General features: G+C 39.0%; 1 protein-coding gene across 1 annotated transcript in view; it reads right to left on the reverse strand.

The window, feature by feature from the left end:
- sim2 (SIM bHLH transcription factor 2) overlaps window positions 1-17,931 on the reverse strand; it is a gene marked incomplete at its 3' end in the record, with an annotated part of 29,834 nt that overhangs the window by 3,724 nt on the left and 8,179 nt on the right. Inside the window, exons 4-7 of the mRNA XM_080836009.1 lie at window positions 5,083-5,191; window positions 2,973-3,058; window positions 805-1,004; window positions 597-703 (exon numbers count right to left, since the gene is read on the reverse strand). Of these exons, the coding sequence (XP_080692135.1) occupies window positions 597-703; window positions 805-1,004; window positions 2,973-3,058; window positions 5,083-5,191 (502 nt within the window). The remainder of the gene's footprint in view (window positions 1-596; window positions 704-804; window positions 1,005-2,972; window positions 3,059-5,082; window positions 5,192-17,931) is intronic.

The following is a 17,931-nucleotide window of genomic DNA, read 5'->3' on the forward strand; positions in this document are numbered from 1 at the left end:
TTCATAAATATCCAGTGTGATTTCATGTGTCGGCTTGATCAAAAAATGATACATGCTTACTTTGAGAACAGGCATCCTAATAATTCTCAAAAGCGAGAATAGTGTGAGAATAGTGTCCACTGATATTGAATACAGTCGGAAGAAACTGAAATTTAGAGGAAACCTCATGTTGAAACCCTTTTGTGTACAGTGGATTTAAGAATCCAGTGTCCAGTTGATGTATTGTGTTGCCTTTATTTATATATGCAAATTATTGCACACAATTAAAAACTGACTAACAGTAGTTAACTGATGTGTCAGGTAAAAATAGTCTACCTTTGCTGAGCCTAAATATATAACTACATTAGAAGATCATGGGCAATGAACAGCTCAAAGTAAAACCAACCATAAATATGTTTCTAAAACAACCATAAATATGTTTCTAAAACATTAAAACAACCATAAATACATTTTTAAAACATTAAAACAATCATAAATACAGTATGTTTCTAAAACATTAAAACAACCATAAATGCATTTCTAAAACAACCATAAATATGCTTCTAAAACTTTTAAACAACCATAAATAAGAACATTTCCATACTGGGTGCACTCACAGATGTGGTGCGCGAAGCGAAGATGGAACACGTCACACCCGTGGACGTGGTGATATAAGGTCTTCTCAATCAGATCCTGAGGCTCATAACCTGTTAGTTCAGCAACCCTGCAATGCATAACTAGATGAATGGAGTATTTGCAGAAGGCTCTATGTTTTTTAAGTTTCTATATAGCACAGTGTGTGGATGTGTGGATTGACGGACTTACCTGCTATCAAGAAAGATGAGCTTGAGATCTAGGCTAGCTCGGAACATGAACATGTTGCTGTGCAGCTTTATCTCAGTGATGCCACTTGGAGGCAGTGAGTGACCGACTGCCACCAGACCTATGATCTGGTAACAGGAGTCATATATGGTCATGTCCATCACATACTGCCGGATCTTCAGATAACCGCTACAATGGATCACCTGGTCAATAGAACAAGCAGTAAAGTATGAATACTATCCATTATCACCCGCCATTGCCACACCCATCATCAGTTGATTCTGCATCATGAAACTATTACATCTTATGTGTTAATTCCCTCAATAGATGCAGGACAACCCTAGTCTGGGAAGTCCCGCCCCACTTCTTCCGGCCAAATTGATTTTGCCTCTGCAGTGGGTCTGGTCAACTTCGGATAGCCGTTCATTTCAAGATTTCCAGAATCCTTGGAGCCAATCACAAACTGGCTTTTGGCTACCTGGCGCGCCATTGGCGGATTTAAACTTACCACGGCTACGTTACAAAATCTACTGCACGGAGAGTTTTTAAACATTGGACATGGTGGCCGCCGAAGCACCGCAAAACTTCGATAAGGCAAGTTTTCTTTGAAAACAGAACAGAAACTTGCCCTGGAACAATTCATACAGAAAAAATATGTGTTTGCTTTATAACCGATCGTTGTATCGTTGTATAGTATCGTTGGTCTGATTGGTTAAAGGACTGTCCAATCAGGTGGCTGAAGTGGAGCGCCGTTGAGAGTTGGCCAGACCAACTGAACAAATGGAATGCAGTGAAGGGGCAGGGAATTCCCAGACAAGGACAACCCAACACTAAATACAAATGCTGGAATTGTACGCAAGACATTTGTAAACAGATGTTTTAACCTTTATCTGGAATAAGTGCAGTGCTCTCTTCCTGCGATCTGAAGACTGGGGAGCGTTCTAGACTCTCCTCCTGTGATCTGGGGAGTAGGGACTGTTCTGGACACTCTTCCTGTGATCTAGTGACTGGGGAGTGTTCTGGACTCTCTTCCTGTGATCTAGTGACTGGGGAGTGTTCTGGACTCTCTTCCTGTGATCTAGGGACTGGGGAGTGTTCTGGACTCTCTTCCTTAGATCTAGGGACTGGGGAGTGTTCTGGACTCTCTTCCTGTGATCTAAGGACTGGGGACTGGGGAGGGTTCTGGACTATCTTCCTATGATCTAAAGACTGGGGAGCGTTCTGCACTCTCTTCCTATGATCTAAAGGCTGGGGAGTGTTCTGGACTCCACTGGTGGGAGACCGTGAGTGGAGGCTCTGTGCTAGGTTAAGGGCTGCTCTCACCCCATGGACACAGACACATGCTGACGTGCTAATGGGGACCTACTCTGCACTATTTATCTTTCTCACTTCCTGTTTACTTATGCAGTGCCCCCGGCCACGCGATGGTGCCCCTGTGCAGGGGGATGATTTATTCTCTACTTAACATAAACGGCTTGTTTATTGCCCGTGTAAATTTCAAACAAATCTCCAAAGCAATCGGTAGAATGATTTATGTGTGATGGCTGAAGGAAAGGTTTTATTGAGTACTGTGAAGCAAAGCTGTTGCATGTAGGGGAAATGTTGGAGGCCTGAAGGGAGAACACATCTATCAATCATTTGCTACTTGTAAAAATGACTAATGCTCTGAATACTTCTCAAGGTTTTCTTCCACTTTATAGCCTAGTTTAAAATGTCCAATCATAGCGTCTCTCGTGTGATGGTGACACTGTTGTCACATGTAGCCTACCATGTGGGGTCCACACGTTGACAGTGGTCACTGGTTTGAGTTCTTTGTCAGTGTGGGGCTCAAAATACACGAGAAGCACAATAGTGTAGGATTCTGATTCAAATGATTCTAGGCCATGTGGTATTTACAGTAAGTCTTTGCTTGCACCTACTTTTCATCACGTCATTTGCAATGCAAAGTTCTGACTCTAGACATACAAAAACATGGTAGGCTACATGTGCCATACCCTGAATCTGCAATATCCCATTAGAAATTTTAAAGAAATGATAGATGTTTAGAAATGTTAAATGTTAGAAACATTATCTTATCATAAAAACAGCATTACTTAAATGTGACTAATTCTGAAATACACATATGCAACTCTAGATGCAGTGAATTGCAATGGCAGGGTGTTTCTGCCTACCTTGTAACCTCCGCATGTAAGTCCAGCGTTACGCTTGGCCAGAACACACTTCATTCTCAGGAAAAAGGAGCGCTCCATCTCATACTCTGCAATATGGACAAGTGCATTTGTTTTGAATTATGTATTTGCAGGGCAAGATCACAATTGGAACAGTGGAATATTAATATATGCCTTTTCCTGCTGTGAGTTGAAGGGAGTAAGGGGTAAAGATTTCATTGTTCTCGTTAGATAAAGCATTATTTAACATGAATAAACCCCAAACCCCTGCAGTAGTAAAATGGGCTCAACTTTATTATTTAGTTAAAGATACAGTTTTTTCCTATCGTTTTAGGTCTTGTACCCATAACATGGTCGCTTTTCCCTAACACTTAACACAGTGGGCTTTAGAGAAACACACCTCTGCATATCTGTTAACCTTTGGTGCAAAATGCACTAGAACAATCACACCACAACCAATTCTGCCGTTACTTTAACACATGTTCCTCTCAGAGTACAATTACCTAAAAAACACTAACAACTTGAAGCATTGCCAATTGCATATATAAAATGTTGCTGTGTCCTCCAGTTTGGCATAGATTTCCTGTAGTGTTGCATTGAAAAAAAGAGAAAAAACACAGACAAACACTTCTTTGGACAGTAATAAAGTTTGTAATATGACAGTAAACAAATCATTCTAAAATGCTGAAATATGTCAATCCAAGCCAAGAATCTGCTGACAGTGTTCATAAGTCGGTTTCCCTCTCACAATAGATGTCACAATTGACAAGTGTTGTAAATTTACTTTACTGTATTGCAAATACAGTAAATTAGTGTTTTATCAGAAACCTAGAATAACACATTTTTGGGGGAAATTACGTAATATTTGATCAAGAAACAAATCACAAACACAACAGATTTTCGTCAACATCGTAACATATGGTTTCTCTTGCCATTCATCGTGGATAAAATCTTTGTGCATGCCTTATCCAGGCCTGGATGTCTTCGGGGGCTATGTACATACACCCAGCAGCCATTGCCTCTAAAAGTGACATCTGGTTCTGTGGGCGTTGGTCATAGACCTTCCATCTCCATGCGGAGAAAAAATCTCAATGGGGTTGAGGAAAGGAGAGTACGGCGACAGGAATAGGGACACCATCCTACTGTAGGATGCGCTGCAAACCACCCTGTGACTTGGCGGGAGTTGTGAAAGGCCACAATATCCCATACAATCACTAAAGTTGCTAAATTCGGCCTGTCTAGCTGCATTTCAAAAAAAGGAATTCCATGCCAATTCATCAAGAACTATGGTGCACAGGAAAACAAAAATAATAATAATTAAAATAAAATAAATAAACTATCTGCTAAAATAAGAATAATTTTTCTTATTCAAACATACAACATCATTTGTCTGTCCAAATGCAGCATCTTTCCATCTACAGTGATCTAAATTACTGATAAGTTAGGATTTGAACTGAAAGTTAACTGTTTTGAACAGAGTATCTAAACATTGGTAAAATATGCTGTAGTTGCACAGCGTTTTGCCGGTAGTTAACATTGACTGGGGCAGGTATCCATGAATTTTGGAAGAAGGCGTCATTGCCAGCATTTGTATCTAAGCATAGGGGCAAGTAACCACAGTTTGGTTCACATGGTCTACTGGTATGCTCAATGTGTTAAGTGTTTTGGGAATGTGAACATGGTTTAGGTAAATTGACTAAAACGATTGGAAAAAACTGTAAATACTGCATCACATTTTATGTATAGGATGTCTATACTATTCAGTGCATTAGTTATCATAGATACATTTTAAACACCAGAATGATCAAACATTAAGTCATATTAGATTTAGTTAATGCTGTCAGCGACAGCAGTTAGGGAAGTGTTTAATCTAAAGCATTTCCTTGTTGGCCGTGTGTGTATGTGTGTGTGTGTGTGTGTGTGTGTGTGTGTGTCTGTGTGTGTGTGTGTGAGTGTGAGTGTGAGTGTGTGTGTGTGTGTGTGTGTGTGTGTGTGTGTGTGGGAGTGTGTGTGTGTGTGTGTGTGTGTGTGTGTGTGTGTGTGTGTGTGTGTGTGTGTGTGTGAGTGTGAGTGTGAGTGTGTGTGTGTGTGTGTGTGTGTGTGTGTGGTGTACCTTGCAGGAAGTGAGGCGTGAGAGGCGGGTGTGCACTCAGTACTGCTGTCATTTCGTCATGATCTGAGGGATGGATGTACTCAAAGATGCTGTTTCCTGTAAGCTCCACCTGTGGGCACAAACACTTCCATTCTCAGCTTTTTTGTTTGATTCTAGAACATTTCTCCAACATGGCCTAATTTGTATGTGGATAAAATGTATACATATCTTTAGTTAACAGGAAGGATTAATGACATTCAATGACATTCAATATGTTGTGTATCAATGCAAAGATATCAATCTAGGGAATACCTAGAGCATCTAGGAGAGTTATATCTGTTTCCCATCCACTGATGCAGTGGGAGCTGCAGATATACATTCATTTACACAAGCATTTGCATATGAAAACATAAACACATTCCATGCAAATCTTTGATCTATTTTACTACCTCAATCTGTGGGTCAGATTACACACTCACATCTTCACAGCTCCACTCCCAAGGCTTAATCTGATCTTTGTCATGGGAAAGAATAGTGACTGCAAGAAGTGATCCTGCTCGTGAGGAATGCAAAATTGTCTGTGCAGGAGGCCTCATCAGGCACTTCACTTCTGGCAGACTCTTTTGAGCTGATATATTGTGACATGTTGGCATAGTGAACACTTCCATCAAGCAGGAGCTGGGACTCTTAGGGCTCCCAGCATGCCGTGCAAGCAAGTCTGTGGTGTTCTGTTCCAGAATAATGGGGTTTATGTCTCACTTTTGTGTCTGGTATAAGCGTGTGGAACTGTTCTAACTCTGTCTGTGTTTTATGTGGTTTGGTGCGTAAATGTGTAAATTCCCTGTGATAACGTTATCTGTCCATCATCGATATCTTCGTCATTACAAGTAAAGTAAAACCTGCCTTTTGCTCGCCATCCACACACACACTTCTTCTCAGCGCTAGGGCCACTCACACCAGGTGTTCATCCACACACACACTTCTTCTCAGCGCTAGAGCCACATACACCAGGTGTTCATCCACAGTTACACCAACAATTGGATTTGCCAAAATGCAAATAAGCAATGTTGCATCTTTTTCATTGACGTCAGGATGTGTCTGTGTGTTGTTTCTGGTTACCAAAATAAGACATTATAGATACAACTATATATTTCTTCTGGTGGTTCAGCACTTTGGATATAGGTTCCGATTTTAGGTTGTTAGCTGCTAGTTTTAGATGAAAACCTCTTTCTGTTGCTTTAAGAAGCAGTAGAAAGAAAGAGCAAGAACAAAGAGAAGATATTACTGTGCTGCAGGCAGAGATAAGCCAACTGGTCTAGCTACGGTGGGCAGATCCCCTCAGTTTGAGAGTTGAAAAAAGGATTTTGAATATCTTCAAGAGGTGCATCCCGACAAGGAGAGACTAGGGTGTCCATACATCCGACTGGAAGTCCGGTTTTCCAGCCCTCTTCTCTGTCCAAAGCTTTTTGACATCTTAGCCATATTTGTAGGCTACTGCAAGCAAGAGTGACCTGTACTCACTTGAGCTCACAGTGACCTGTACTCACTTAAGTTCACAGTGACCTGTACTTAAGTGCTGTTTATACGAAGTCTAGTTTGTTTGCGTCCGATCTGTTCATAATACAGATAGCCCTATCATAAAGACGAACACTCTCTATCCGCACACGGTATCCGCAACGATCGAAGTCTGGGGTAGAAAGTGAGTAGATTTGAATCGGTACGGGGGCTGGTGTTCGTCTGCACGGTTTCACGCAACCTGATGACGTCATTGCCCCACGTGATCGATTCGCGATCTCCAACCACTATATAACTTGTTCTCCCTCAAAATCTCACTGGAGGTGGGCCTCGAATTCACTTACATTAACCCAGCCTTCTGATTTTTTATTAGCCTCCTATCTTGATCTAATTCTTCTTATTCAGACGTAACATAACTTTCATGACCACAAATATAAATTGGCCAGCGATTTAATTTGCTTTTTTATTCATAAACGTATGTAAAATGGACAGAGCAAAGCATCATGGGAAATGGGATAACAGACATGTCATATTGTACTGTTCCAAACTCTTTATTATTAATAGAAAAAAGAATTAATTTTCGCATATCCTTTAGTCTAACCACTGATTTTATTAACCATCATAATGTAATGTTGTTAATTGGAGCTTGAATGTCTTGTGTAATGTGTTTATCCTCGTGATTTTTAGTCTCTTCTTCTAGGTTTTTCACGTTTTTTCAGTTGTGTAAATAAAGCACTAAAGCGCCACCCACAGGCGTGAGGTATGTACTACAGCCCGTTCAACACAATCTGGTGGCTCCGTTTTTACGCAAATCTCTCGTTACCAGGCTCTGTCTTTACGAAATTAAAAGATTCGATAGGTGTGAAAAATGAACCAGATTCAGTGAAACTAGGCTCCGTGTGCATATAGCCTTAGTTAAATTCACAGTGACCTGTACTCACTTTAGTTCACAGTCACAGTGACCAGTACTCACTTGAGCTCACAGTGACCTGTACTCACTTAAGTTCACAGTGACCTGTACTCAGTTAAGTTCACAGTGACCTGTACTCAGTTAAGTTCACAGTGACCTGTACTCACTTTAGTTCAGTCACAGTGACCTGTACTCACTTAAGTTCATAGTGACTTGTAGTCACTTAACACTAAAAGGTCTATATCCCTCGTCCGGGATATTTTTATTTTTTTGTCAAAAAAAATGTTAAGCTCCGCGAGTTTTCGTCTTAGAGACATAAAAAGAACAACCACGGAAACATTGAACCCTTTTCTTTTATAATATATACAGTTCAAAATGTTTAAATAAATAAGCACTTTGTCAGGGGAATAGAACTGATGTGTTGCACTTTTTGGTATCTGAGTGGGGTTTCTGCTGCTAAGGACCCACCCATTAGCAAATGACAGCTATTCATATGATAAGGGTATGGTGATTCAGTGATCTCCATTGGGTCATGGTGTGGCAAGATTCACTGCGGGGGTTTTGGGCCACAAAGACATTCTAGGGCAATTAGGATATGGCCTTTGTCTTTGCGAGAGGTGTCACAGGTTTGTTCACACCAACTCATCAATATGCATATGTAGGGGCACAGATTTAGGAATGGCACAGGACACTCTGAAATTATAAATATGTGGTAGTGAAACAAGACATACTTTCTGAATGCTAAACTAACATGTGTTTAGCCAACACCTATGTTTACAAGGCTTAGAAATAAAAAGTCTTGTGAATAAATCTTTACAATGTGTTTTTGTACAAAGTCTGAGCACCTCTGAAACAGGGTTTTTCCAAGGGTATGTTTACGTTTGATTGAAATTAAACTTTTTTTTACTACATTCCTTTTACTTACATGATATTATTGCTGAGGTCTTCTAGAATAGAATCATATATTCCATTTGTGCATCAATGTTTTTAGTTAAGCAAAATGTACAAAAACATCAAGGCATGTCAGACAATTTAGAAAAGTCTAAAAGGCCTTGGACCTTGGAGTGTTAAGTTCACAGTGGAGCTAAGGTCCGGGACGTAATCAGGGACATTGCGAGTGGGCGAGAGTCGCCACTTGCGCTTCACGCGATCTGGCATTCCGCGAGTGGGCGAGACTCGCCACTTTGTGAATGAAGTGCGCTTCACTTAGGACGCGATATGGCACTCAGCGCCGCATTGCATAGAAACGGGCGCACATGAGACATATACGTTGAGACTCTTATTAAAGATCTTAGCCTACTATATACCTTGTTGAAACTCTTATTAAAGATCTTACTCATTCTCACAAAGACAAAACAAATAGCTACACGTAGCCTATAAACGTTGTTGAGACTCTTATTAAAGATCTTACTCATTCTCGTGGTTGAAAGTCGGTAACAAAACAGAGACAAAGCTACACGGTATCAATGTCATTTGACTCTTATTAAAGATCTTACTCATTCTCGTGGTTGAAAGTCGGTAACAAAACAGAGACAAATAGCTACACGGTCAAGCATTGTCATTTAATGTCATGTATTTCAAAAACCAACAATCAGAGTCTAATAGCTCTGGTTCCAAGACACAAATAAGCCAGGAACCAGGTCTGATGGCCCGTCAACCTAGACAAAAGGCCAGGAGCCGCCTTGATGGTTCTAACCTGGTGCTGTGTAAACTACCTTGTGGGGGTTGAATTGGTATTTTGTTATTGTTTTTTGTTCAGCCACTTAACATTTTATAGTGTATTCATATCTATATCTACTTATTTAAAATTGTTGTCCCTATTCATTGTATTTATATCATATCATGCCTCCTACCTCATATTCATTGTATATGGGCCATTCTACCGAATTGGTGCAAAGTCAGGTCGGAAATATTTTGATTTTTTTTATGTTTTATTCCCAAAACTTTGTCCGTATGTATATTGTACCATATCTAAAGTACACTTATCTAGTAAAAGAACAGTCAATTTTTATATTGTATTTTCAGAATGTGTTGGAATGTTTTTCCTCTTCCAAAAATTGTCACTACCGAAACATCACATTTACTATAGTAAAAAAGTATTATTATTGACCTGTTCAGATTGTGTTTCCTTCCCTTCTCTGAAGAGTATTTTTACAAATATTTCTTGAAGGTTTTTACAATGAAATCCATAAAAATGAATTTTTTACCAAACTTTCAAGTTCAATTTATACAATTCATCAAAATCTAAGTGCAATATTTCTTTGTACAATGCAAAATACTGATCATATTGATTCCAGAGTTGTTCATTGATGAAATTGAACATACATTAATCCAATCAGTATCATAACAATTTAGTTGATTACTCGATATACTTAATTTTTTACAAAACATCCTGTGTTTCGGTAGTGCTGCACTGTTTCGGTAGTGACATCCAGTGTTTCGGTAGTGACTGCACTGTTGGATGGATGTTCATTTCTCTCCCAAAATCTTCCAAAAGGTGCTCTGGGCCGCCCTTTAGTCCACACAACACATTTATTTAAAAATTATGGGATTGAACTGCTTACCATTTCATTTTGTCACTACTGAAATCATCAGGTCACTACCATATGTTTCGGTAGTGACTGTTTCGGTAGTGACAATTCTAGCTAACTTTAAGCATAAATAAAGAATTCTAACAAGCACACGGCATGCAAATACATCTTTGAAGAGGTGAACACACATACAAACATAAGATTTTCCATGAAACCCCAAAAGGTTTACTTAATTGAAGAAAACATGCGTTTCGGTAGTGACAATTCTTAAGGTTACACGTCGATTTTCAGACTTTGGAACACATTTATACAAAAACTATGGGATTTAGCTACTTACCATTCAACCATGAGGGTCAGAGATGCAGTGTCACTGCATGGTCAAAAATGCAGAGTCGTGGCTAAAACACAGGCTCAGCCAATGGACTAAAACTCTTGTGTTTCGGTAGTGACATGAAAACTAGGGACATGATTTTTTGAGTATAGAAAATTGATTTAAAAATTAAACCCACAATAAATCTAAATATTCCAAGTTCTGTTTCAACCCAATCATAAAGATCTTTGAAATGAAATCATTGAAAAAAATCTAAAAAAATTGAAAAGTGCTATTTAAAGGCATTGAAATTTAGATGTCAGGGTTGGGGACAGCTACTTCCCAATAGAAAGTACCCTATAAATGATGATTTTGTATATATTTAGCTTATCACTATCTCATGTAATGCATTGGGTTTATATAGACCATAACATTTTCTAATTAAATATCTATGCCTAAATACCTAATTGTTTTGTAAATAGTTTTTATTGTTGAGGGACTGCATATTACACGAATTCGGTAGAATGGCCCATATACATCATGCCTCTTACCTCATATTCATTGTACTTATATCATATCATGACTCTTACCTCATATTCATTGTACTTATATATCTTTTCATGTATCTTACCTCATTCATAACGCTACCTTCACCTGTACCTGTATCATATCTGCACTAATGACCAACTATGGCTGCCAATGTTACTACTGCTCATACCCCATATATCTTGTATTGTCATATCATATTGTATATATCCCATCTATTTATTTTTATATTACCACTATTCATATGCAGAATACTCTGCACTCTTTGGCTATGGTTCTTCTGGTTAGATTCCGTTGCATTGTACTTATATCCAGGGACGTGCAGTCATAGGAGGCAGGGGAGGCAGAGCTTTTTGAAAAGTAAAAAAAAAAAAAATGTTACATTTTTTTTATAATAATCATATATATTTATAGCCTGGATACCAGCCTGAACTCCGCCCACAAAATGTTTGGTCTGGGAGATTCAGTCTGGAGTCGAGCTAGTTGGGAGGGATTCAAGCCCACCGAAAAGTGATCTGACCAATACAATTGTAAGGGCGGGCTTTATACGTTGATGGACAGATATAGATAGAATAGCCTATACATCGGACTAAGATGGCGCCGTCTCGGAAGCTTAGTGGGACATATTTTATATGATTTAAGCTATCTACACGACTTTTTTTATGTCTACATTGATCGGTTAGTTGTGTATACGCAAAACGAGTGTTGTCAAAGATTGTAGGTCTTAACTGAAGCACTCTAGACCATTATTGATCGGTTATGCTAACGCATAGACAAAAAAAACATTGAAACAAATGGTAGCTTCTAGCCTTGAGTGCTAATTAAGTAACGTGAGCAGGCATATCTCAACAGATATTGACAGCGCATTCATTTTGAAAGAGGAACAGAGAAACGCGATCAAGGCATTTGTCTATTGAAACGATGTTTTTGCCGTCCTTCCTACGGGATCAGGTAAAAGTTTAATCTATCAGATGGTAATAATACTACGTTGCTCTGATTGGTTCTAGGTATCCAATTCAGCAAAGAGGAATTTTCTTTCCTGGTTTGTTGAAACACGCCCCATAATCACAGCCCAATGGTTCGGTCTCAGACTCATATTCTGACTAGAATTATGAGTATGACATCGTCAGGCTAATATATTTATGTATTATAAAATAAATATTCATATTTCTCTAGTTATCTGTGTTACGAGTGTCATTTCTGCATGATTCCGATCATTTCAAGCATTTTTATTATCAAAATCGCTGAATTTGAGCATTTCCGGTTCCCAGTGACAGTGATCAGCCAATGAACAGCGGACGTGCCGTCAAGGGAGGCAGATGCATTGGAGTCTATGAGCAGGGTAGGCAGTGCCTCCCCTAGGATTGCGCAATCACTCCAAACTGGGTTTTACGCATGCGTGCGCAAGCGTAGAACCTTTTGAGTTGAGCTGAAAACGCATTGAAAAATATTGCAAGGGAGGCACGCACTACCACTGCTTCAAGAAGGTAGGCGAGCGAGAGGGCAATTGTCGAGTATATTTTGGTTCTAAAAGTAGGACTTCTTCTTCACTTGCTTGACGGCGAAAATGGTGTATTGCTAAGCTGAAGCAGTCCTCAAAACTGGACTTGCAGTCCAAACGTGAAATGATTAATAATGGGAGACCAATGGCGGAGCTAAAATGTTTGCTTTAAACGACAGGACAGAAGGTATTGACATTTGCAGTGGAGTGTTTAAAGTTTCCCAACGGGACATATTCATGAAAAGGAAAACGGATTTCTACTGAACTGTAAGGGGAGCCGTGAGTGGATTACTTTGGTTTCACCTCAAATGGACGGTTAAGAGCTCCAACGAAATGCACCAACTTTAAATTATACCGGTCAGTAGAACATTTTGGTATTGTGTGCTATGTCTGTGGTGTTTAACTGTTTGCTTGTTAATACGTTGTGTAAATAAATATGTAAGTGTTTTTTTCTCAACTTCGAATTCAAGTGTCCGAGTTGCAGTGTTGGGCAAGCTACTTGATATGTGTAGTGAGCTAAGCTATCAGCTACTCTACAGTAAATTCAGCTTCACTACACAGAAGCTACCACTCAAAAAAAAAAGTAGCAAGCTAAGTTACATAAACCTGTCAAAATAAGTTTGATACATTAGAAGCTACTTTCAGTTAAACAAACTGCATGCCAAGTAAATGCAATTTTAGTGATCAACACAACTGTCAGTCAGATAAAAACGGTTGAATGGATGAAATTCATGTGTTCGTATGTTTGTGTTGGATGTCATTGACGTTGCCGGAACTTTTTCTTTGGATTACAATGAAAACATATTAAGTTTCACTCGTCTCTTATAAAGTGACGTACTTTTGAAGGTATGGATGTTGAGTCAGGTATTCAAACGCAGATGAAAACAAATGAGTGCAGAAGACCTTGCATACCTTCATCTTTCGTCTATTTCGTGCATTTTCGCAATTCGACTCCCTGAGCAGACAGCACGGACTTTTCACTTTTTAACTTTCATCATCTTCAGCTGTATCTAAATATCAACAGCATTCTAGTTATCCGGTTTTAAATGTATGAGCAGCGTCTGGTGTACTTGAAATGACGATATCTATCTATCTATTTTCACTCGTCTCGCCTAAAGTGACGTACTGCTTAATTTTTGTGTTTGATGGCTGCAGGGAAGCCTGTTATGAATGAACATCAGAAAGGTCCAGGATAAACTAGCTTTTGAGGACGCTACTGCGGTACTTGATCAATAAAGGAGCTTAGCTACTGAAAAGTTACTTGGTTTTGTAAATAGCGACGTTACTGCCAAGCTACTGACAAATGTAGTTTGCTAGTAGCGTCGATACAAGTAGTGACGCTACTGCCCATCACTGCCGAGTTGTGTAAAAGGTTATATTTTTCCCTAGACAAATTGAAATGAGCCATATCATTGGTGGGAGGGCTACATATGCTACCTTGTAACTATTAATATCTTATTTGACACGGTGTAAAAGTTCAATTACCACACCGATTGTAAAAGTCAGTTGACTATTGAGCCGCATAACTTCTTATAATAATAATCGTTTAAAAGTAATAGTATTAGACAATAAAACATAACGTATTTTCAGTTGTGGTGAGACGACAATTTTTAAACCATAAGCATGTATGATGTATACATTTCTATTTTTTTTAAACAACTAGAGATCGGAATGACGCAATCACTTCCGGTTTCTGTGCCTCACCAGCTGCGAACCTCACCGCACGTCACTGCTTAAATCATATCATGACTCTTACCTCATATTCATTGTACTTATATCTTATCATGTCTCTTACCTCATTCATAACTTCTATTGCTACCTTCACCTGTACCTGTATCATATCTGCACTAATGACCAACTATTGCTGCCAATGGTACTACTGCTCATCCCCCATATATCTTGTACTGTCATATCATACTGTATATGGGCCATTCTACCGAATTGATGCAAAGTCATGTCGGATATATTTAGAATTTTTGTATGGTTTTTTCCCAAAACTTTGTCCGTATGTATATTGTACCATATCTAAAGTACACATATCTAGTAAAAGAACCGTCAAGTTTTATATTGTGTTTTCAGAATGTGTTGGAATGTTTTTCCTCTTCCAAAAATTGTCACTACCGAAACATCACATTTACTAATTTAATATCTATGCCTAAATACCTAATTGTTTTGTAAATAGATTTTATTGTTGAGGGACTGCATATTACACGAATTCGGTAGAATGGCCCATATATCCCATCTATTTATTTTATATTACCACTATACATATGCAGAATACTCTGCACTCTTCGGCTATGGTTCTTCTGGTTAGATTACGTTGTCTCTAGGGTATCAACAAGGAAGCCCAGGGTTAAGAGGGCAAGGGTTGTTTACACGCCTTCTTAATTTATATTTTGTGAGTGTGTATTTGTGAGTTTATATTTCTTTCAACGAGTGTTCTTCGTGATGGTTTTTATTAGTAAGATGTGTAATTTTGTGAGTGTGTATTTTATTATTTTTGTTTTTTTGTATTTCTATTTTCTATTTCTATTTCTTTCAACGAGTGTTCTTCGTGGTGGTTTTTAATTAGTAAGATGTGTAATTTATATTTTGTGAGTGTGTATTTTATTATTTCTGTGTAATTTATATTTTAAAGAAATAAATGACATTGCTTGACCGTGTAGCTATTTGTCTCTCTTTGTCGACTTTCAACCACGAGAATGAGTAAGATCTTTAATAAGAGTCTCAACAACGTTTATAGGCTACGTGCAGTGTTGTGCACGTTCACACCTCACATGAACTCGTTCAAAGTTCAGTTCATACAAGTAAATATGAATCGTTCACGTTCATAGTTCACCATTTCAATTCTGAACTCGTTCATAGTTCAGTTCATTTTTTTAAATAATTGCTCATTTGCAGGAGGACATAGTTTGCACAGAAAGGTGCGATTTTTACTGTCGGAAACTTTATCAGATACACAGCCCTGTTGTAGGCTACCATTTAAATAATGAATTATACAGGGAACTAACGGTAAGAATGCAAACCTCTTAAGCAATGATATGCAACTGGCTTAATCTAAGATAGACAAGAGCATGTACTCTAAATGAATGACCGCTCAAAAGTTAGCAAAGGTAAACCCTCTAACACTCGTATTTGTACATTAGCAGTTTATGCTAAGCGACTTCACGAACGGTACCATCCTGCTAGATTAATTAAGTGACAGTGGTCGTAACAATTATGTTTACGTAATTACGTAACAGCTAAACTATAACACGTAATAACAAGGTAGGCTACAAAGTCAAACTTACGTATAGGCTACATGGACGCACACAACTTCAACAAAGTGCAACGTTCAATTATGTGAAAATATTCACAATGTTAACTGCCACTCCATTTAAATAAGCCGTGAAGAGAAATCAAAACACTATCACATGACCAACGCAATTACCAAATATGGTAATTTACCTAAACATGCTCTGTCTTGGCAACTTAACAAATAATTACTATGGCCTTTTTAACAGGTACTGAGCAATGACAGGTTGCAAGCATTCGATTTAAACATCGCCTCTCCTCAGTAGAAGGAAAACATTCCGCAACCTAATTAGAAATGATGAATTTGAACAGTGAACACGACCCAGATAATATGAACGTGTTCACCGTTCAAATTCATTATTTCTAATTAGGTTGCGTTCAGTTCATCGTTCTCGTAAAAATGAACGTGTTCAATGAACGCGTTCTTTTGAACGCGTTCATGCACAACACTGGCTACGTGTAGCTATTTGTTTTGTCTTTGTGAGAATGAGTAAGATCTTTAATAAGAGTCTCAACAAAGTATATACAGTAGTAGGCTAAGATCTTTAATAAGAGTCTCAATAACGTATATGTCTCATATGCGCCCGTCTCTATGCAATGCGGCGCGGATTGCCAGATCGCGTCCTAAGTGAAGCGCGCTTCATTCACAAAGTGGCGACTTTCGCCCACTCGCAATGTGCCTGATTACGTCTTTGGACTTACCTGCTCAGTGACCTGTACTCAGTTAAGTTCACAGTGACCTGTACTCACTTTAGTTCACACTCACAGTGACCTGTACTCACTTAAGTTCATAGTGACCTGTACTCACTTAAGTTCACAGTGACCTGTACTCACTTTAGTTCACACTCACAGTGACCTGTACCCACTTGAGTTCACACCAGTGGAGGCTTCTCCATTGAGGAGAGGGAGGAAGATCCTCCTTAACATTTTGAGAATAAAAAGTGTACTTTGCCCAGACTACTGTGATTAATTAAAACCCTTAAATATGACTACTTTAATACCTTTGTATATGTAATGTTAGTTTCCCTGGGTAAAGATGACATTAGCACCCCCTATCGCTATCGAAAATTACTGCTGGAGGACCTTCCTCCCTCTACCCTCCATTGACTCCCATTAATTTATCTGCCTGCGTGGGCGGCTGGTGGAATGCGTTCACTTCAATGGCAGAGAGGAGGACGATCCTCCTCTGAGAGGGTGTGACTAGTTTAGGGGTCTGGATAGCGCCAAAATCTATTAACGAATAGGCTGGAGTCACGTCTGCGCTATGAACTAATAAGCAGAAGCCCTGGATATGGTGGGTGGGGTTATCCCCTCAAATCTAGGCTACGAAAGATAATCTGCTCAGTCTAAGAGACACAGTTTAGCAAGAAGATCTGATCATTTTAACAATGAGAACACATTAGCAAATTAGCAAATAAAGCAAACTATGGAAACCGAGGACATTGTTCATGTTTTATTACAGAAACCATTCCATGGGGTGAGTTACAATGACAAGTTGGCCATTAAAGCAACAGGTAGACCAATTCCAAAGATTGAAATCACCAAAAGCAACGGCAGTCAGTGTCGTGAGTGCTACATGGTTTGCTAGGTACTCGTGGCTGACTGGTAGCATTACCAACAATCGGTTATATTGCTGGCCCTGTTTACTAATGAATGTCAACTCTCTAATGTTCATGTTGTTCTTTTACTTGTTGCCTTTGTTACTATAAAGGTTATTTTAAACTTACTTCGCCGACACTTTTGAAACCGCCGACAAGGCTGCTGCGTTTAAACTTCAACAGTCGCCTATGTAATCAACGTTCTCGTGACACTCGACGGCGTGTGCCGTTTTTATGGCCAATAATACTTGCGCAAAAGGGTGTAAGTGAATGATTCAGAGCATGATGCATTTGAAATGGCATCAATTATGGTCTTGTGTCTTCATTCTTTTTAAAACAATTGTAGCTGAAAATAATCAGACAAATTACAAGCAATAGCTTCAGTCATTGAGCGGAAAAAATAGGCCCAATGATTGGCCCAGAATCTTATTTAGTTTTACAGCCTGATTTGACTAATTGGCTTTGCATCCTTTCCTTCTGGCCTGGACTAGTCCATCAAAGACATGCTGCCCACCAGCTTTCAAAGTACAATGCTGCCACTGGTGAATTTATCAATTTTATTCACATAATTATCCCTCCTGGCTATTTTGTGCTGTAGTTCACCAAAACACCCTGAAACAACTTGAGTCTCACATACTTATGCCACCAACAGTACAAACGGGCCA

This window comes from Sprattus sprattus (genome assembly GCF_963457725.1).
Source record: "Sprattus sprattus genome assembly, chromosome: 1".
Lineage (NCBI taxonomy): Eukaryota > Metazoa > Chordata > Actinopteri > Clupeiformes > Clupeidae > Sprattus > Sprattus sprattus.